Here is a 23061-nt window from a genome sequence, read left to right on the forward strand (position 1 = left end):
GAAGATATCCACTATCCATTTGAGAACTACAGTTAGATTCAATGCTACAAATATAATTAAGAGTCACATGGAACTGAGTGCCAGTGGCTCACGCCTGTAATAATGATGCTGAGATCTGTGGATCTCAGTAGGTAGCTGGTCGATATTCAAATCTAGTAGATTATGCATCATCATCCAAGTTTTGTTTGTAATTTTCTGGATTACTATGCTAAATACCCAGCTCCAAAAGACCTGTGACTCTGATTAATCCTTGATTTTTGTTATGACCACTTCAATGTATGTATGCCTGATACGTGGCAAGTGTTCCATACATGGTCAAATAAACATATATTTTAAGAGTCACAAATGAATGCGTAAAGAAAACATATCACTGACTATTACACAACCATAAGGAAAAATGAAATCATGTCATAGTTAGGAAAACAGATGGAAGTAGAAATCATAAAGAATCATAAAGTTGAGTGAAACAAGTCAAGTACAAAGAGCCAAATGTCATGTTTTCAATCATGTATACAAACTAGACCTATACACAAACACACACATACACACACACACACACTCATGGATATGAACACTCTTTTTGAGAATATTTACATACATACAGTCAAAATATATTACTAATTTTTAAAATGTGCTCTTTTAAGACGATGACTGATCAACCAAAGAATCTCAAATGATACAATAACTAAATCTATTATTATTATTATTATTATTATTATTGTCAGTTCTACTCTATTTCTGTGAATTTGTATTGCTCGTTTCCCTTACCATAATTCATCATCATGAATTCTTGGTACTCCATACTTATTTGCCTCAAATCTACCTCCTCATTCTAAAAGTTTATATTTCATTAGGGATGTAAGTTCATCTCTCTCTCTCTCTCTCTCTCTCTCTCTCTCTCTCTCTCTCTCTCTCTCTCTCTCTCAGCAAGCACTGAATGTAGTCAGGAATAATAACTTAAACAGAGACATTCAATCCTTGTTGTTGAAGGAATGGAGACAGAAGTGAAGTGATTGATTTGAATTTTGTCGATTTATAGACACAAAAAAAAAAGTCTCAAAAAGAAAATGAAACTGGAGAGAGTAAAAGAAGGGCTGCCATTGTCCTAAAAGAAATGTACTCTTTACCTGACTTATGTAACTGGGATCCCTTGGTAAATCACCTTTATAATAACAATTGGTTGGTTTTTTTAAAAAAACCAACAGAAATAAGTCAAGTATTTTAAGTACTTTTACTCCTGGATCTCTTTCTATTTTCTTGTAATGAAAATCCTCTTATACCTTGGTTAAGCCATTGAAAACTTTTGTACTAACTTTTTGCTACCTACAAACTGGAATTAATGGAAATAAACAAACCAATTAAAGTTATCTTATCTTAATAGAGGAAGCCCAATTTGAGAGTTCAGTAATCACCAGCAGCTGTCATTCAGGAACAAATGGGTATAAGGAGAAAGTTAGGGTGGTTTGAGAACAAAACTCCAAGGGACAATTTTTATACTACTGAGAAGACTTCTCTAGTTTTTTTTTTAAATTTGTTTCTTTTCATAAAAGCAGTAAAGTCTAGGGAAATAATCGTGGGCAGCAAACCAAAGTGTGGAGGCTTACAGGTCTAAGGAGAGATTAATAAAAGGGCAGTGGGGAAATTATTTTGAACAAAAGTCTAACCATCCATAGTTAAATCAATTAATTAAAGAGACCTTTTTCTTTTTTGATACATATGTAAGTAGGCTGCTAAGGAATTAAAACTAAATCCAAGATTTTAAATCAGTGTTGAGTATTCAATAAAACACCTAACAATAATAACATGAAGAAAACTTGTGTTTTTTAAGTGGTGTCCTGTGATGAATTTTTATTAACTACCTAGTCTATCAACTGCATAATAAACTACACTTTCATTAATATGCAGACATTTTAGGTATCTTGGGATTGTCCTCTACATTCTTATTATGCTCTCTTATAAATCACATCTCTAGCTACATGCTGGTGGCTCACACTTGTAATCCTAGCTACTCAGGAGGCTGACATCTGAGGATGAAGTTTGGAAGACGGGCAAGGCAGGACATTCCCTGAGACTCTTATTTATTTCCAATTAACCGCTCAAAAATCAGAAGTGGAGCTGTGGCTCAAAGTGGTAGAGCACTAGCCTTGAGCAAAAACACAAAAAAAGCTCAGGGTCAGTGTCTAGGCTCTAAGTTCCAGTGCCAGGACTGACAAAACAAATAATAAATCATATCTTGTTCTTGTAGCATCTTCTAGGTAAAACACTATTTATTTTCCAGTGCTATATCTACCATTTTCCAGAAAACAATGATGATTAGTTTGCTTATTGCACAGCCAGTATGGCAAGTATAAGACAGAACAGGTGAGCTATCAAGACTAAAAGCTGAAGATTGAAGTTCATTTTCAAATCTAACATTTAAGAGTTCCCAAAACTTGTGCAAAGGACTCCAATCACCCCAGTTTTCACTGTTGGAAGGATGCTGTTCCATGTAATATCTGAAAAAAGTCCTTTGGTACAATAAAATAGCTGAGAAATATCTCAGTATAAAGTACATGTAAACAGTAGGGCAGATTTCAACTGGTAGATATGATTTGATTGCCAACACTCCTTGTTTTAAGGTCTTACATATCTATTTCCACTGAAATTATGGATGGAAAAAAATGGTCAGTGGTAGATAGGTTCCTAGATGAATCTCCAATGCCTTAGTTTATCCAAATATTATTTCTTTCAAGAATTGTCTTATTGATAATCTGACTAAGGTGGTCACTTGGTGCTGGTTTCTTCTGCATTTTCCTGCCTTTATAAACACTCGGAAGTCCCTTATCCTGGAAATCCTTTATTTCCACAGACAGAGAATCATAGTTCTTTCATTTGGAATCCAATCTGAATTTATTCATTCTATTTTCCTATAATATAAGATAAGTTTCTTATGCCATGGAGATGTAAGGATAATCACATATTTATTAGCTTTTGACCAAATTAGAGCCTGGCAATGGAGATACACAAATGAAGAAACAGCTGGAAACTCTATGCTAAAGACTAATGATGATAGTTTGCCCAGGGTAGTGATCAATGAATAAACATGATCTTGAACTAGATATGGAGAAAGAAAATCAATCTCTTCCACTTATTTTGAGCATTTCTAGTTTCAGAGGTATATAACTCCTTAAGTATATATGTGAGAATTCCATGTCTTTAGGTTCCTCACACTCATAACTACAGGTTTTGGATAACTTTTGATATACATGTAATACTCATGAAATCACAGCAAATTATAAAACACTACCAGCCTTTGATTTTATAAGCAGATTCTCCTGATTGGGATATATAACCAAGTTAAAATTGGCCTTGAAAGATGCTAACTTCCTGCCCGTCTGCTTTGTCACTACCTGAAATTCATTTCCCAGAGGAAATGACTGCACCATCATGTTCCATTTTATTCATAAAAAAATGATGTTCTTACCACAATACTGTACTCACAAAGTTAGCAAGTTAAAATTGTGTCTCACAGCCTGTTATCAACAAACCAACTTTCTATTTTTAATCATTCAATGACATTTTGAGCATTTTCAAACATGTCTTAGCATGGCACCAATCATGCTTTGGTGGAAAGTAAGAGACAGATGACTGCAGTTGGTGGCAGGAACAATTGCTAACTAAGAGCATAGTACTTAGTTTTCCACCTGGGTAAAGAAGCTGACTTTTCGTAGACTCTGAAGGTGAGAAGGGGATTTATTCCCAAACAGAGTATAATCCCATGAGGAAGGTTTGGGACCGTATTGACAACCTTAATTGTTATGTTCCAGCTGCCTATGACATCATAGATGTGTAAAATGGCTAAGCAAACTACACTGAAATTCTTCATCCTGTATATCCACTATGCTAAGGAAATAAGCAGGTATCTGGGAAGAAAAGCCTTCCTCTGCAGTGGCTCAGGTTCCTTGAAGTGTGTCCATCCATTATTGCAATCTGTTGTATCTCATCCTGTACCTCCTACATCTGGGTAATCTCTGACAAGCTCTAGGGACTGAGCCATCCTTTTTACTGCTCATGAAAAGAAATCTATGTTTCTGACACCAGCAAGGCCTGCAGTTTGTTTCAAGTTCAATTACAAGACACCAAACCATTTGCATATTCTCTTGTATTGTGAGCTTCAGAATTACTAATCACTAAATACTAATCTTTCAAGATTACTTCAGTATTACTATTGTTGATATTCTATACAAATTTACTGAGAGCATGCATTTACTATAACCCAGGCTTACTACAGAAGTCATATACTAAACCATTTTTTCCCCAGAGTATAGAATGGAATCATCAATTTGCAGACATAAAATTGCATGGGAATGGTAGTTAAGAGGCACAGAGAATTAAAAATATGTGTTAGAAGCTGGGTACCTATGGTTCATGCCTATAATCCTATCTACTCAGAAGTCTGAGCTCTGAGGATGGAAGTTTGATTGCAGGCATAAAGTCTGTGAGACTGTTTTGCAAAAATCTCAGAAGTGGAGCTGTGGTAGAGAACTAGCCTTGAGCAAAAAAAAGCTTACGCATCAGACCAAGATCCAGGCCCAGTCTCAGTGTGTGCACACACACACATGCACACGCATGAACATGCACACACACACACACACACACCAAAATATATGTCAGATAACTTTGTTATTGATTATGAAGATTATTAATGCTTTCAGGCACTTTAGGGAAGAGAAGAGACTAAACCCCCCCCCCCATATTTGAGGGCTATTTTGCATGTGATTTAATCGTGGCATATCTGTATTTCACATGTACACATTTAATAAACTCAAAATTTATCCTCTTAGCATACTTTTAAAATTCAGAGAGAGGCTAGGTGCTGGTGGTTCATGCTTATAACCCTAGCTACTCAGGAGGCTGAGATCTGAGGATCATAGTTCAAAGCTAGCCAGGCAGAAAAGTCACCATGAGACTCTTATGCAAAAACCAGAGCTGTCGCTCAAAGTGGTAGAGTGCTAGCCTTGAGCAAAAGGCCCAGGGACAGCACTCAGGCCCTGAGTTCAAGCCCCTCAATGACCCCCAAAATTTAATGAGAACAGCAATATATCTTTACAAAAGATGAATAAAATTTGAATTGGCCTTGATGGTGTTAAATCTGTAATCCTGGGATCACAGAAGTGGAGGCAGGGGATTCCAAGTTCAAAGCTAAATAGTAAGTTCCAGGTGAGCATAGGCTACATATTTAATAATTATTTCTTACCTTTGAAGTTTACTGCACCAACTGCAATTGAATCCAATCTGAGAGGATACACAGGAGTCACAACCATTAAACTGCAGGCATGCTAGGAAATAAGAGAAAACAGATTCACCACCAAAAACTGACAGCATGGAAGGGGAAAAAAAAATACTACTCAATCTGTTCATCCCTATATACGTTCAGGATCAAGCTATCCATGTAATTATATAGTTAACACAATAATTATAAAGCAAGTATATCATCAAACTTGCCAATCATCCCGCTCAACAATGTTCATGTATTGGCTTACTGGGTAGTGGAGTCATCTCTACTGCAGAGACATTTGTGATTTTTGACATCTGTAGTTCTACTCGGTGGTATTCATAAATTGTTCTTCTCCGAACATCTGCACAAATTCAGAAAGAAAATTAGCTTTTTATATCTCCCCGTATATAAAATAACACCATTTTAATAATGGGTGGAGAATTATATACTTGTTTTTGTACCTGATATAACTAAAATGAAGCTTAAACCCATGAAGAGATTGAATATATACAAATCCGCTGGAAAAGATGTGCCCAGAAGTCTTTCTAATTCATGAAGATGTAAACATTGACTATGGTGTCAGATTTCTCCCTGATTGAATCAGTGCAATTTCTTCTTAACCAAAGAATGATTGTGCTAGAAACAGCATAGAACTTGCACAAAAACAGACATGAAGACCAAGGGGAAGAGAATAAAAGCCCCAGAATCAAATCACAGCTGAAGTCATCTAAATGTGGACAAAACAGAACAAAAAAAGTACCACCTTTTGCAAACTTTCAAGGCAAATAAGATAATTGCTCATCAGTGGTCTTTGTCTGGATAAGGTATATTTCTAATATGCAGCTTTCCTGTGCCTTATGTTGAGCAATTAAATTTCAGAAGTAAACTAATAATATGACCTTGCTATAAAGATCACTAGATAATAATGACCAATAATAATGACCACCTATCATATTTGTCATTTCATGTTATCCGTTGAAGCTTCAACATTGATACTGACTGGGAAGTCTCTGAGAGTTAAATACTGACCACAGGTATGGAGCAAAGAGAAAGGGGATCTTCCCCTCCCCCCTCCCCCCCGCCCGCCGCTCCCCGGCCGCAGGACAGCTCTATCACCTGCTAAGGTACCTCCAACTACTGGGATGAGATGGATTTAACAAGACCAAAGCTAATGAGAATGCTTTTAATTTGGTGACTTGCCAATCAATGAGAGCTTCCAAATGGACATTTCTGTATTATTTCAGAAACACCACTGTCAAAAACAAGTCATTAGGAATTTATTCACTGGTTGGCATCATCAAATGGTAAAAGCTTTCATTTGATTCCAGACATTATTTAATTCATGAGTCTGTTTCAAAAACACAAAAAGCGAAATAATATTAAATAGAATCTTGGTGATATTGATACGACTTCAACTAGTCTCTTGCAATATTAGCAAAGCCACATTAACTACAAAGCTTTTCCATGATGAGCTTTAGACACTAAAAAAAAAAAAAAAAAAAAAAAAAGAACAAAATAACCCATAGAGAAAATGTGGCTTAACAATCAATTCTATTCTTATATTTATTTGGATATCTTCATAGTTTATTAGCATAGCAAATAAAAGGTTCGCTAATATTTTCCTATTTGTGTTGTCAATATCTAATGATTGTCCCAAATGGTTCAACTTTATTTATTTTCTAGTTCAAATTGAGCATAGCTCATAGCACTATTTATTGAATCCATTTAATGTAAATAGCACCGGCTGCCTAACTACAATGAACAAAGTTTTTCCCCAGCATGAAGACTTAGGAAAAATAAGAGGCTTTGGATAAAATAAAAACACTATCATAGCAGTTACAAGCTTCTACACGAACAAGCCGGGAAACAACAGAATTAGCTAGTTGAAGTTGTTAAGGAAAACATCTAGAAATAAAAAACATTCATGAGCTTCAAACTTATTTCTAAACTCCCCCTGTCATCCTATGGCTATTTACTAGTAATGTAATTAAGCCTAAGATAAAACACCAGAAACCTGAAGTGATCATGAAGAATGCATTCAAATCTCTCTAGCTTTCCTTTCATCATTGTCTCACTGCTTACAAAATTTGAAGACACAGCTAAAAACCTAAATGTTCAAATTTACTTGTGTTCAGCATGTGAAGGGAGTTAAGACATGCGGCCTAGAACAAACTGTACCCTACCAGCAGAACAATTGGCACCCTACCAGCCTTCTTCTTGTTTGTGTAGAATAACTAATGGATTATATAAGCAGAGTCTCCTGGCTTCATTTGTGATCAATTCGCCCCAGAAGAGAAGCAGTCCCAGTGTTGGTATAGCTGGTCAATATGGTGGCCCAGTGGTATTAGTCATGTTTAAAATCAGAGTGTTTACCAAATACAAAACATCACAACAAAAATACTACCAACAGGAAAAAAAAAAAGAGATAAACCAGTCAGATATTTGGTCCTCAATTGGGAGTACAGAGAGGAAATACCTATATTACTTTTACAAGAACAAACTTCTTGTCATAATATTCAATGAGAAAAAAACTAAATTCTTATAAATGTAGACAGGCAGTACTGGCTAAAAATAGAAACATTCTGTGAAGTAGAAAAGTGTGAGTCAAAACAGAAATGTTCATTACATAATAGGGGAAAATAAGCAGGAATTAAAATGTGGGAAAGTAAAAACTTAAAGGAAAACGTGAAAAGGAAGGTTAAAAAAATAGCTGAATTCATGATTTAAAATGACAAAGCAAATAAATCTGGGTAACAAGAATCCTCTGCTTTTTACAGTGAGGCAACCATAGATCTGGGGTGTCACATGGATAAGCTTTTCATTTGTTGTTTGGTGTAAAATAAGTGTTCATTAAGCTGAGTACCAGTGGCTTAGGCCTGTAGTCCTTGCTACTCAGGAGCCTGAGATCTGGAAGGTTAAGACCAATCTAGACACAAAGTTAGACCCTCTTCTCAGAGGCCAGGTATGTTGGTACTCACATGGAAAGCTATTTGGGAAGCAGAGTAGGATAGCAGCCTGAGGCCAGTTCAGTCAAAACTACAAGGCCCTATCTATAAAACAACTGAAAACAAAAAGCAAAATATAGTCATAGGGTTTGGCTTAAGTAGTAGAATGCCTGCCTGCCTGCCTAGCAAGCGTGAGGCCCTAAGGTCAAACTCCAGTATGATCAAGAAGAAAAGGTTCAAGTCACAGCCAAGCAAATAGAAGATGTTAGAAATGTATGAATTTAAGAATAAAATATGGCTTTGTACAAAGTGTTTTCAGAGGGTATTTGTTTTACAAAAGAAGTCATGACTTTGATTTCTTCTGTTGTTGAGTCTTTTGTGAGCTGGTTAAGAAATAAGAACCCAAGCAACTAATGAAATTGTGGTGTTAGGGGGAGTTATTTTCTCTACTACAGAATGAATAATTTTGAAGGGCTTTCCATCATGAAGCTAAGCAACATGATTTAGTGGAGATTTATAGGTTGATCTGGCTATAAATGAATGGAAAAGACTATTAACATTGAAAATAACAGGTGACTCTCCATTCTTCTGAAAAGATTCGAGATAGATTTTATAAAGGATTATAGGAAAGAAGAAACAAGAAAGGATTAAAGAAATCTTCAAGTTAACCATAGCTATCTATATTCTCCAAAGTCTTCATATCAGTTTTTCAAATTATACTTTCCCAGTCATTAAAATGGATGTGTCCTACCACCAAATAAAAATTGCAAATTATTTTTTTTTTGGCCAGTCCTGGGCCTTGGACTCAGGGCCTAAGCACTGTCCCTGGCTTCTTCCCGCTCAAGGCTAGCACTCGGCCACTTGAGCCACAGCGCCGCTTCTGGCCGTTTTCTTTTTTTTATATGTGGTGCTGGGGAATCGAACCTAGGGCCTCGTGTATCCAAGGCAGGCACTCTTGCCACTAGGCTATATCCCCAGCCCCTGCAAATTATTTTTATGTAGAAATAAGATACAATGTTTATATTGGAAAAAGGAGTATTTAATAAGCACATTTACATTTGAAAAATTACTACTTAGTAATAGCAGAGACTCTAAAACCATTTAAAAGTAAAATGAAAGCATATGCAAATATTATATGTGGTATTCAGCACTTATTTATGTGTTTGCTTGTTTGTTTGTCAGGCAGGAGCTTGAACTTCTGGCCTGGGTGTTCTCCCTCTCTTTTGCTCAAGGCTAGCGTTCTATCATTTTGAACAACAGAGCCACTTCTGATTCTTTGGTGGTTCATTGTAGGTAAGAGTCTCCACATACTTTTCCTGCCCTGGCTGGCTTCAAAATGTGAGTCTCAGGTTTCAGCCTCCTGAGTAGCTAGGAGTACAGGCATGAGCCACAAGCGTCCAGCTCAGCATTTTATTTAAATGTGTGTGTGTTTGGCCTACTGTGGCCAAACTGCTGATGAAAAAAGGGTTTGGTATTAAGAAGGTGTCAGGTAACAGGCTGCTGCTGAGGAAATAACAGAGGAGTCTTCCTCTGAGAAATTGTCATTGCCATAACTTGTAGTGGAGACATTGCACATTAGGATAGTTGCTGCCTGGGTTGGCTTCTGTTGTTACAATTCTACATGCATGTGTTCACATAACTTTCTAATTAGTCAATTGACATAGTCCAAGATTTTACAAGAAAGAGAGAAAAAGAAAGGAAGGAAGGAAGGAAGGATGGAAGGAAGGTAGGAAAGAAGGGAGGGAGGGAGGAAGGAAAGCAAGGAGGGAGAGGAAGGAAGAAATAGAAAGAGGAGTGACAGAAGATGAAAGACAGAGAGAGAAAGGGAAAGGAAGACCCTTCTGTATGCATACCATGCAAAATTACTTGGTTGGACATTCATTGAGGCCCACAAAGAATTATATCATTAGATTATTCAAGAAGAAGTGATGGAAATTAAAGAGGGATCTATGTATTTGTATCACAATGTCAAAACTTCCTTGGAATGAAAATACAATTAGAGCAATAATGAAATGTAACATTCTGTTTTTCAGATTTGCAATGTTAAAAAATGATAGTTGTATCTGAGAACATTTGGGAAAATATGATATTCAATATAATGCTAATGGGAGAGCATTTATGAAAAGCAACTTATCAAAATATGTAAAACACTATTAGCATTTACCATAAACAAATTAGTGTTTTGAGAATCAGATATGAATAAAACCTTGAAAACATGGAAAATCAGCACAGATAATTAATAGGAGCAACCTTTTAACAACTGAAGGGATTGTTTCCATGATTGATTCCCACAGGAATCTGTTGTTCCTATTAATGACCACATTTTAGCTAAGTAACTGAAAATATAGTAAAAAGTCTCATGTACTTTAAGGGGAAACAGGTCACAGTGATATTTAAAGCACATTGTCTACTTTCTTAGTGCGTATTTGTGTATGTACATCTTTCACATGAGGGACTGGGTAGAGCTGGACAATGGCTTTGAGAGTTAACTCTTTGAAGTAGATTTGCAGGTAGTTTATGTTTTCTTGAGCTTTATATTTTCTTAAGTTTTCTGACATTTTATAAATTACACTGAGTTAAAATGCACTCTGCTTCTAATTGCAATGGCATGTTTTATACTTATTTATCTGGGGTAAACCGAAGTCATTGGTGATCTTTTCAAATCTGGATCTGTACAGTCAGAAAGATATCTCTGAGCTGGTGGCAAAGGCTCAAGTGATAAAGCACCAGCAATAAGCAAGCAAGCTAAGCAAAAGCAAGTGTGAGGCAGTGGGGTTCACGCCCTGGTACATCCCCCACAAATGCCAAAAAAAAAAAAACACAACAAAACAAGCAAAAAAATGTTGATCTTTGTGGTTGTCTCTGCTCCCACAGTGTTATAAATGCATTCCACAAAAAAAGAGAAAGCAACCTAAGGAAGGAAAGCAGCCTAAGGAAACACAGGCAGAAAAGACTCCTCCAAGTCATAATAAGAGACACTAAGAAGCATTCAACATCATACTCTAAAAGCCACAAGTTCTGAGTCCTTATGCCAAAGAATTTCATTGTGGGAATTCTCTTTGCATCCATTCTGCTGGGTGTCTGGGTTGGACTGTGATTCTCCATTTAGCACCACTGTCTTTAAACTATGGTAATGATATTCCTAGTGATTATCATAGAAATGACATCTGTAGGTACATGTGCATGGCCACCTTTGTGACAGGCATTGTCTGCTTGGTAAACACGGCATTTCAGGTTCTAAAATTGCCATTTTTAGGTGTAAAAAGTCACATAAGCTAAATAATATGTTCAAGGTCTTGTGATCAATATTCATACTGTATTAGCCTTTCTACTTTATGCACCTTTATCTAATTTTTGTCTTTATTTTCTTAACACAAAAATTAGTTTCACCATAGGTTTCCTTTTCATGTTTATAGAAAGAGCAAAGTAATTTCTAGCTCTAACCTCAGGACTATTTATCAGTTCACTAACAATGTTTGAATTCCCTTTGATATTTTAACAATCAAATCCTTTGATTTTTTTTCTCTTTGACAAAAAGGACTGCCTTAATTATGTTTTAAAGGTAGCAGTGAAATCATTATTTTTTTTTTGCAAACTTTTTTTCTTCCTGATGTAGGTAAGGAGAAATCTTAGTACTAAATAAGGATTTTGAAAGTGCTTTCAAGCTTTCACCCAATCAGATAAGAATGGTATAGGAAGTAAAGTTTCATTGGGGGAAAATATCCTCCAGGCTGTGGCTCAGATTGTTACACTGCCTCGGTTAGGTTATGCCAAAAGCTTCAATTTTATTATCTGTAGATGGAGATGACTAAAAGAACAGAAAGCTGATTATATAAGACCAGGGACTCATACTGTATCTTGAAATATAGGAAAGATGAAATCGCTTATTACTTAGGAGAAAGATTTGTTGTTGCCTAAATCCACAGAGGAGAGGGAAGAAGGAATACCAGAACTAAAAGGTGTAATTCCCTAAACAGACTACTATTAGTGACTAGTATGAAAATGAAATCGAATTTTGAAAAGGACTTACATGTTTACCTAAGTTCTCCTTGAATGAATAAAAAGCATACAAATCTCTAAGAATTATTTTTTCTCAGCAAGAAATAAATAACTATACAACTCCAGATATGCTAATCTTGGGTAATTCTAATCTCTGGTTTGCATAACCATGCTTCTCTTTTTGCCTAGCTGGACATTCAATGAAACATTTCTTACTCATGTGATTCTGTTGCACTTGGTTATATGGAAACAGATTTTGAAGGAGATTCACATTTTCTGTTTCCCAAATGATTTTAAAGTAGAACACATGAATTCTAATTTTCTTGCTCCAATATGGTCTCACTTAACACAGCAGAGATGGGGGAATTTGAGACTTAGAACTTCTATTTCTTCTTGACTAATTTTTTTCTGGATTGAACAGGAAAGTCAACAGGATATAGGATTGCTATTCTTACAGGCAGTTTGCTGAAGAAAAACCTTTCTCTTAAATCTTTAATTCTGCAAACCATTACTTAGTTGAATATTGGATCAAAATCATTAGACATAATGTGGTCTCCAAATGCATATGGATTTTCCAAATTTATTCAATGAAATTTGCATCTGGAAGAATATTTTCTCCTTGCAAACCTAACCAGGCAAAATAATTTTGTCATGAGGATCACACTAAGTTAATACGCATACAATAAAAAAAAATTGTAAAAGAAATAATACTTTTGTATTCTGGTGGGCCTATTTCTTAAAATAATAATATAGCAGATTAGCAATGTGGTCCCCTGAGTGAGTGGCAAATAAAATTCTTCCAGGAATAAAAAGCAGCAATAAATGCATGAAAACTAGCATTTCCTGAAAACTAGCAATAACTGACTGAAGTCATGCTTGACTTAGCACCTCTGAAAAGAAGAATGTGAGAAAGTCCCCCTCAAACAGGAACCAACCCTGATTCTCCTGAGCTTAGCCTTTTATTTAAAAGTTCTGTCAAGTAGCTTTTCTGTAGTCGACACATACTAATATATCCTTGCTTTGTTCTCTTGTAATTTCATTTCTAGAAAATCTGCTTTGATTTAACAATTTCCTTGAATATTACCTCCCTCAATTTCTCAGCTAACCAGGAGAAATGCAATGTAGGAAACACTTTCTTTCTCAATTTGAATTGCTATATACAAAAGTCATTCTAAAGGACGATCACCCTTATAATGTTGCCAGACACTTAAGGCACTGAAAAGTCGAGTTTCCACTCCATTTGCTTCCTGCTTTTGAGAGATGACATAATTAAACAGAATCAGCTCAAGTCAAGACCAAACATCGGACACATGAGATAAATTAAGTCCACCATTAGAATGAAATAAAAGAAGAAAAAAAAAACTTTGAACAAAGAGGAAAGAAATGATCTAATCTTGAGATGTATTTTGCTTTTACTGCTTGCTTTAAAATAAGCACAATTGGGAAACAAATTTCCCATTACTTATGTCAGGACTGTTTTTCAATGAAAAGGAGGTTTGAAAAGCAGCTTTTAAAAGACAGTTATTTACATGGTCCAAACTGTTAAAAATGCAGCTCATTGTTTTGAATTTTTTTCTTTGTTTCTTTCATCTTCTCTCCCTCTCCTTCATTTGCTCCTTCCATTATTTTCTCCCTCCTTTTCTTTCTGCCTATTTTCTTTCACTCCTTCCCCTTTTCCTCCCTGCCTCCCTCCCTCCTTCCCTCCCTCCCTCCCTCCCTTCTTTTTTTCCTCCCTCCTTCCTTTCTTCCCTTCTACTCTTCCTCTTGCTGTTGCTGGGTGTGAATCCATGATCCTCTACATACTTAGCACACATAAGCTATACTCCCAGCAACTGTTTAACATTCTAATATGAAGAATAGCTATGTAAAGCAATGCATACTTTTGACTCCACAAAATGTGAGTAAACTAGATAAATAACAATAATAGAATAAATAAAATACAGACTTACAGCTCCTCTGGTATTTCTGGCTTCAACTACATTTTTATTTGCCTAAATTTACACTTTTTCTGTTATCTCCCTTTCAACTCCCAGTTTTGTACATGAATGTAAAACATAAAATAGCTCAGAGTTGCCTTTTTCCTTCATAAACTTGTTTAAAATGAATAAACAAATATGGGAATAAATAAACAATCAAGCAATTGATCACTATTTTATATTCTTCTTATTAATGAAGGAACTAACTTGATTCAAACAAGCCAAGTATCTCATAGCTATTTAATTTCAGTCACCTAAGTTTATCAGTTCAAGAGTAATGGAGACAGCCAACCCCAGTAGCAGTTGTAAACCCAACAGTAGACTTCAAAAGCAGCTATCAGCTGCCTGATTTTTTCCTGGGTGAGGTCTGCCTAAGACTGGTGCCCTTGGGCATTGTCTCAGCATCCACACCAAAAGCTCACCCTTTGAAGTCACCCTTCTACTTACTGGGAATTTGTTGGATCCTGTGGACAACGACAAATGCATCTGACAGCCCCACTTTCACTGGGTGATTGGTAGAACTTATCTGTGTGACCAAGACAGGAATCTGGAAAAGGAAAAGCAAGTTACCATGTTTTAGATCTGAACTGCAGTCAGATATTTGGGGAGGGGGTGGTGCCCATCTTGCTTGGTGAACCAAACCAGCAGACAGAGATCAGAGACTAGACCCAGTACAGGAAATACCATGAAAGAAACTTACAACTGCTCAGAATAGCATCAGCTTGAGGCTACTGCAGGAGTTCAAGGGTAGGAGAGCTCCTGGAACCAGGGATGGCTACTTGTTATGAAATGTAATTCACTTTCAGAGACTCTGATGCTGAGTAAGCAATTTATACATTTAATCCACGCTAGAATCTCAAAAACAGAGATTTTTTAAAATTGTTTGTTTTCCTAAGTGACTTTTAAACATCTCTTTCTCAAAGAGTTAAAGAATCCTGTATAACACATGGTCTAATAATGACAAAACCTAGAAATAAGTACATTGTTAAGTATAAATTTAACCATCACTTTGTTGATTACTGCCTCGTATTACTCAGTTATGATTCATTTAATATATAGCTTAGCTTGGCAATTTTTAATGCACACTTGAATTCACCATATTTGGTGAAGCATCTATGGAGGTATATGATGTGTATGGGCCATCTTAAACATGCTAAATTTAAATAAGATAATTAGAGACGTGAATATGATAGACACTTCTAAAATGTTTGCATATGAGAAGGTACAAGTCAATGGTGACAGATTTTAAGGAGATTTTTTTTTTTTTGTAATCCATGCCAATGACACTAGAGTTTATCCCAAAACACACAGTACGATTGAAATGTGTGGTGGCACATGCCTGTAACCTTAACACTTGGGAGGGTGAGGATTTTGAGTTTGAAGGCCAGCCTATTGCATACAATAAACAAACACCCCAAACCAAACATCAAGAAAGAAAAGTTCGGGCTGGGGATATAGCCTAGTGGCAAGAGTGCCTGCCTCGGTATACCCGAGGCCCTAGGTTCGATTCCCCAGCACCACATATACAGAAAACGGCCAGAAGCGGCGCTGTGGCTCAAGTGGCAGAGTGCTAGCCTTGAGCGGGAAGAAGCCAGGGACAGTGCTTAAGCCCTGAGTCCAAGGCCCAGGACTGGCCAAAAAAAAAAAAAAAAAAAAAAAGTTCAGGGATAATTGGCAGTTTCAAGTAGAGGAAAGGAATTCCATTTGAAGAATTACACATGGACTGTTGAGTTATGAAGTCTGTAGAGATCCAAGAGAAAATAGCTAGGAAGAAAGTAGTTAGGAAGGATCTAAGATATGCAAGAAAGAGACACCTGGCTTCTACACCAGCCAGGAAGAGGTGGGTTATGGGAATATAGAAGCTATACAAGGATCAAGGCATGCCATGCATTTGACAGGAACTGAGAGGAGAAATAAGGGTGTGAACAAGTTTTGTTGGCAGCAGGATTTGGGGTCTCATTGTGCACTGCACAAAAAGTGGTGTTGCATTGAAGTGCCAGACTTTGAAGTCAGACCCCACTTTACCACGTGAACCCCACTTTACCAGTGAACCTGAGATAAGCAGGCCCTGTGAGCAAACCCAGGACAGCTTATTAGGGTCTAGAACTCTAACTACTAGGAATGCTTAACTCTAACTGCTCCCAGAATGCCTCGAACCCTGAGCCAATCAGATTTGTACCTGTGTCCTAATCCTGCTTGCTTGAACACCTGATTGCTGTAATTTTGTTTTTGCCTTTATAAGCCCTGTGTAACCGCAGCTTGGGGCTTCCTCCTAACCTCCGCTGTGTGGGTGGGTAGGACGAGGCCCAAGTTGCAGCTCGCTTGAATAAAGCCTTGCCTTGCTTTTGCATTTCGGAATGTCTGAGTCTCGGTGGCCTTCTTGGTGGTCGTTTTGTGACTTGGCATAACATTATGACTTCATAATGGTCTTGAACAGTTCAGAGAAGTAAGGCAAAAGTGAGCCAAAGTGGGAAAGGCCAAGAGAACTATGGCTAGTGCTGGATACTCAACTAAATGGCAAGCACACTGGCTTCAAAAGCTTCCTTTAAAATGTTATAGGATTTCATGAGAAAGAGGCTAGGAGCACTGAAACTGTGGTATTTGGTCCTGTGTCAAAAGTTAAAAGGCTTTCTTCAGTGTCTCTGCTTTCTCTAGAAGCTGCAGGAGTCCCTTGATCTGACCAATGACCCTTTCCAGATTTCTTCCCGCCACCAAATGTGCCAAACATGCTTTAGAATTGTTTTATGATTTTTCCGCGGTGCGTGTTGATCTGTTAAACATTGTTATGATGTATGCTAAGTCCTTGCCTTCCCCAAAGAATGTATAAAACAGCTGGAAGCCCTAGGCTCAGGCCTCTGCATCACCAGAGTGCTGAATGCGGGGAGGGCGGAGCTCGCAATAAATGCCCTTTTTGCTACTTACATTGGTCGTGGTCTCTGGTGATCTCTGGGGGTGCCGAACTCGAGCATTTCAATATGTACATACATATACACTATGTGTGTGTGTCTTTTAATACTAAATTCTAAATATGAGAGAAAATGTGACTTTCTGTTCTGAACCTGCCATACTTAATTTGACAATCTCCTGTTCCACCCATTTCCTTGCAAAGCACAGAATTATATTCCTATCTATGGCTGACTAATAATCCATTGTGTGTGCATACCATGTTTTCCTGGCATGTTCATCATCATTTATAGTTATAGGTGAGATGCTGTGAATGTGCTGTGTCCTCAGTGTGGATGTGAACATATGCCAGAGCTGTTTATGCAATGGTTGCCTTTTGGGTATTGAAAACCTTGATTTTGTCTACTAAACTAAATGCCCATTCTTGTCAAAGGTTAGTGAAGAAAACGGGAACATTGCCAGACTTCTGCAAAAATCCCCTCCCAAAATATTTCTGCCTGACTTTATGTGTTATTGTGATATTGTTTTTATTCTGAGCTATAACCTTTTTACATCGAAATAGATCAGATAAAGTAATACGACCGAATTTTCTGAGTAATCTAAAAAAATTAGAATTCATTAAGATGCATCAGATTGAATGTTAACAGCCACATTTAAGATGAAGTGCTTAGCTTTTTACTAATAGCAATGAAATCTGTATGTGCTTATAAACAAACTATTGATAATTACAGCCAGTATTGGGCAAAAATGTCACCAGAATTAAATTGTTGTGCTGTCACAATCATCCATTCCACAAAAGAATCTGTATTAATAAAGATATGAAGCACTGAAGTCAGTGAATTGATGATGAAAAGAGATGTCAAACCCCAAAAGCTTTGGTTATGGGAAGCTGAGTCTTGCCTTTCCTACACACAAATTTCTATTCATCCTCAAGATGCCTCTGGACTCAGCCAGTCTCAAAACATTAAAAACTCTGAAGTATTGAAATTCTTTTGTTTCTTAAGAAATGAACTTTTAAAAATTATCATTAAGTGCCTATAGTAGCTGCTTTTTCATTTTCAAAGCAAAGCTAAAATTTTAACTGGGTCTCTGTGATTTGCATTATACATGTTTGAGAATTGTTTCCTTTTGAAGTATATTATTTCCATAGGACAGCATACAAAGAAGCATTGATGCCAAGCAGAATATAATTCCAGTCTCAGCCCAGAATATAATTCCAGTCTCAGCCCAGAATATAATTCCAGTCTCAGCCCAGAATATAATTTCAGTCTCAGTCCGGTGGCTCATGCCTGAGCTTAAAGCATGAATTAGTGGCAAGTCAATCAACAACGAAGCCAAACACTCTGGTTCAATCCTGTAATTCCAGCCACTTGGAAAATATAGGTTGAAGGATTGCAATTTCAGGCCTACTGGGCAAAAAGCAAGAGATACAATCTGAACAAGAGCTAAAACTACAAGAGGGCAGAGATGTGGCTCAAATGACAGCAAATCTACCAAGCAAATGTAAAGGCCTTGAGTTCAAATCCTAATACTAACCCCTCCAAGGAAAAGAATTACTTCCCTATTGGCTTACACAAGCATTCCTGATTCCCCTTTTTCAAACATATTTTAATTTTTTGTTTTATTTTCCAAATACCATCAGTTGATTATTTGATAAAACTTTTTTTTCATCCCACAAATACTATGTTGAGATAAAGAGTAAGGATAGAATACAAGAAGGGTTATCATAGCTAGACAAAATAAAGACAGAAACGTTACCAGAAGCAAGCCACATTCAGGCAGACAGAGCACCCTGGCCTTGGAAAGAAGATTCAAAGACAAAAGCTGTTTCCTTCTGTGCACTGTTGTGTCTATCATTCTCTCCAGGACTCAGGGCCGACAGTACTTAAAACATAAGCTTTTTTTGTCCCTTAAAGCAAGGAGATAAAGGCGGTGGCTGCTACAATGCCAGGCAATGAGCTGTTCCTTTCTTTCCCTGCATTGCCCTGTCCTGCAACCCTCACCCAAACATTGATTTATTCCTATCACAGCCCCTGTCTTGCATCTTCCTGGGGCACAGGGCCTCAGCATGAGATTGATCGTAACTAAAGTCCTAAGGGTGATTGATAGCCATCAGAAGTGAGCTGGAACAGAATTTTTTTTTTTTTTTTTGGGCCAGTCCTGGGCCTTGGACTCAGGGCCTGAGCACTGTCCCTGGCTTCTTCCCGCTCAAGGCTAGCACTCTGCCACGTGAGCCACAGCGCCGTTTCTGGCCGTTTTTTTTTCTGTATATGTGGAGCTGGGGAATCGAACCTAGGGCCTCGTGTATCCGAGGCAGGCACTCTTGCCACTAGGCTATATCCCCAGCCCTGGAACAGAATTTTTATAAACTCATTCTTGTCAACTTGTTAATCAGCAGTATGCTATTTGGTTGCTTCATGCTACAAACATCAGCCCAAAGTCCACAAATATCCTAAGATTTTGATCTTATGTACTCTTATCTATCCACTCAACCCTAATTTCCTACCCCATTTTTTCCTTAAATATTTAGCCTAGTTTTGGTGTCACTTGGTAATGAATCTAACATTAAATAGGAACTTTTTTTTCCAGGAAAACAACACACTGAATCAAAAACATTAATAACCAAGTTGCCTACAAACTAGAATGTGCTTTAGTTAAACTTAATATGAAATACTCTACGAGATTTTTCTGAATACTGACAATTCACACAAATGTTAATCACAGATGATATAAAAACAGAGATGAGCCCTAACTGGAAGGTACATTTGTAACAAACCAGCCATGTAGTATACACCTGTAATCTGTTTCTTTTGGCATATGAATTGTGGTTTCTCTGTGTAATAGGAGAGGGAATGCTCATTGTGAAATTGATCTTCATGTTGAATTTGGATAGCATAGGAACATGTTTATAATTTAAAGCTAAGTAAAATAAAATCTGGATACAACATTTTGAATACAGAATTTGGATAGAACAAAGAAAAGGTAAAATGCATAGCAAAATGTTAGTAGTGGCATAGCTATAATCGTATAGAAGAACGATGGTGTGTTTTGTTACTATATAGGGAGATTTGGTCTCCAAAGTCTAAAAAAATAAATCAGAATTATAACATGTGGGAAGTCTGAAAGGAATCTGAGAACAGAATGCAGTTGATTAGCAACGTTAGCCCCTGTTTTCAACGAGCACCTGCAGGCTTCACCCCTATGTAATGCATGAGTGGGCTTGGAATAAGAAAAAAGAAATTTGTGAAGGAGATATGGGATGAGCCCATTCTGAGTCCATTTTCCAGCTATTTTTTCACCAGGTAAAGATCCAAGCCAAGTGCCCCAGGATTTCTAACATCTTAACATAAAATGTACAGGTCTTTCATTTTTATATTCAAATACTATATTGTTGGCAACCTTGTTCAAGCATGCAGACAGCATCTCATTACATGAACTCTGTGTGGAAGCTGGCTGGCTATCAACATGACAAACTATCACCTTAGCTTCCCAAAACAGGAATAGATAAGTCAGATGCCCACCTAAAATGTTTGTGTGCCTTAGCTACAGAGAGTAAAGCTTGAGGTGAAGGCTTTCACTGGGTGTACAACCAGCTAAGTGAGCTTGCCTATGAATGCCCAGCCTAGGCACCAACACTGAAAACAGAAGCAAACTCTAAACCCTGGGATGGAGAGGCAATGGGATGCATCAGACCCTTCAGGGAAAAAGAGCTCTTTGGTTATGGAACAACAGGGCAAGGAGACTGGCTATGGCTTGATAACGGGCAGGAGCTTCCACCCTCTGACATGACTTCTTATCTTTATTGAAGGACAAAGAAAAGTGACACAGAAAAGCCCCCAGCAGCATCACATCCATCGCCCAGCAAAAGAGACACTGTTAAAGGCAGAGCCAACATCAGGAACAGCTTTCTCATTTCTAAAATAACCTCCACCTTCCACTGGAACTTTGATTTTTCTACTTGGCCACATAAGCCACCAATTCATTTTCACTCATAGTATTTGTTACTGGAATTTAATAAAGTGAGAGCCACTCCATGTGTCAATTTTTAACACTATGTAAAGTAAATAAAGTTCCCATGTCAAGAGATTTCTCATGTAATGTAAAAACAAAAGATATTCAAGCATGCAAACAAATTTGCTCCTAATAGAGCACACAGGTAAATTTTTAATGCTTCCTATGTTTAAAATACAGGAGAAGTGCTAATCTAATCTTCTAATCTAATTTTCCCTTAAAATATGTAAGATTGTGTAGTCAGCATTTTGTTCCATTTGGGCTTTTCAACTTTGTATTGTATACAATACACAAAATACATATGTATAATGGATATACAGATACATATATATTTGTATTTATTACATATATTTGTATATATGTAATTTGTCTACACAAAGATTTATAAAGTTTTTAGGCAATAAAATGATATACTGCATATTATATATTATGTTTATAGGTATATTTGTTATTTATGTATATATAACATATATGTATTAGAATATATGTATATTTCTATAGTATGTGTATTATATATGTATCATATAGCATAATACATTCATTATATGTTATATAATGTATATTATATGTTATAGCTATCTATCTGTTATCCTATCTATCTATCTATCTATCTATCTCATACATCTCAAGAATTCTCATCCATAGAGTGGCCATGGAGTTCAAATTATGCTTTAACGTTGGCTGGCTGACTGTTGAGGCTGTTCTGACCTCTTTTTCTCTCTTGAATTATCCAGTTACCATGAATTCGAAAACTTTACAAGTGTTCCTCTTTTAATACGTTCAGGATGCCAACCATGAATTCTGGGTTATTATAGTTCAAATAAGAGAAATAGTCTTGAAGAAATTTAAAAACTGCATCAAGGGCCCCATTAAAACCTACAAGTTATAGGCAATGGCGATTTATTAGCTATGCGGCTACCATGGACATGGTGAGAGTCTCACTAAGGATCATTAGTTTTACTACATAAATGGTGGAAGAGATTAAAAAGTGGTTTTACTTAATAAATAGTAAAGTTCCTCTATAGTGACCTTCTATAAAATTTGCTGTTCAACAAGATGTTAAGGTACCCAACTAAAAAAATAGAATCGGCAATTCTATTATTTATTATTTCCTTCTGTCACTGTATAATATTACAAGTCTTTTTGTTTTTAATTGCATTATCCTAGCCTGATGGATATCATTGCCCTTCACATGAACTGGTAATACATAATAAATCACCAAAGTTTCAGTACATACAAGAAGAATGACATCTTTCCCCAGTGTGAATCCAGAGTAACTGAAAATTCATACCAAGAGCAGAGAGACAGCAAATTCACAACTTCAAGTGAAAAGTGAAGAAACAGGTCAGGAAAGGTGACAGTTCTAATAAGTAATATGTGCCAGGACAGACTGTCAAAGCATGAACATATTTGACTTGAACTCTCCTCTCCTCTTTTATTGAAATATTTTTGAGAGTGTTTTCTTGGTTAAATTATTAATAGATTTGAAATTTTAGTCCATATTGGTTGTAAGCAGGTAAACCATTCTGAGTATACAATAGCAATGTAAAAAAAACACCAGGGCTGGGATGTAGCGCAGTGGCAAAGCTCTTGCCTAGCAAATGCACCGTCTTGGGTTTGATCCTCAGGACCAAAAAGGAAAAGACAAAAACCCCACAAAAAAAACAAAAAACATGATATCTATCCAAAAGCCCACAAACAAAATCACAGTAATGCCACCAGCACAACAATGTTCATCGCAGCACAATTTGTCATAGCTAAAATATGGAACCAACCCAGATGCCCCTCCATAGACGAATGGATCAGGAAAATGTGGTACATATAAACAATGGAATTTTATGCCTCTATCAGAAAGAATGACATTGTTCCATTTGTAAGGAAATGGAAGGACTTGGAAAATGTTATACTAAGTGAAGTGAGCCAGACCCAAAGAAACATGGACTCTATGGCCTCCCTTATTGGGAATAAT

The 23061-nt window shown here is 36.8% G+C and overlaps 1 protein-coding gene across 1 annotated transcript in view; it reads right to left on the minus strand.

Moving 5' to 3' along the window:
• Plxdc2 (plexin domain containing 2) overlaps window positions 1-23061 on the minus strand; it is a 363495-nt gene that overhangs the window by 66702 nt on the left and 273732 nt on the right. Inside the window, exons 7-9 of the mRNA XM_048367888.1 lie at window positions 14625-14724; window positions 5523-5618; window positions 5237-5318 (exon numbers count right to left, since the gene is read on the minus strand). Coding sequence (XP_048223845.1) covers window positions 5237-5318; window positions 5523-5618; window positions 14625-14724 — 278 coding nt within the window. The remainder of the gene's footprint in view (window positions 1-5236; window positions 5319-5522; window positions 5619-14624; window positions 14725-23061) is intronic.

Source organism: Perognathus longimembris, chromosome 18 (genome assembly GCF_023159225.1).
Source record: "Perognathus longimembris pacificus isolate PPM17 chromosome 18, ASM2315922v1, whole genome shotgun sequence".
Taxonomy (NCBI): Eukaryota; Metazoa; Chordata; class Mammalia; order Rodentia; family Heteromyidae; genus Perognathus; species Perognathus longimembris.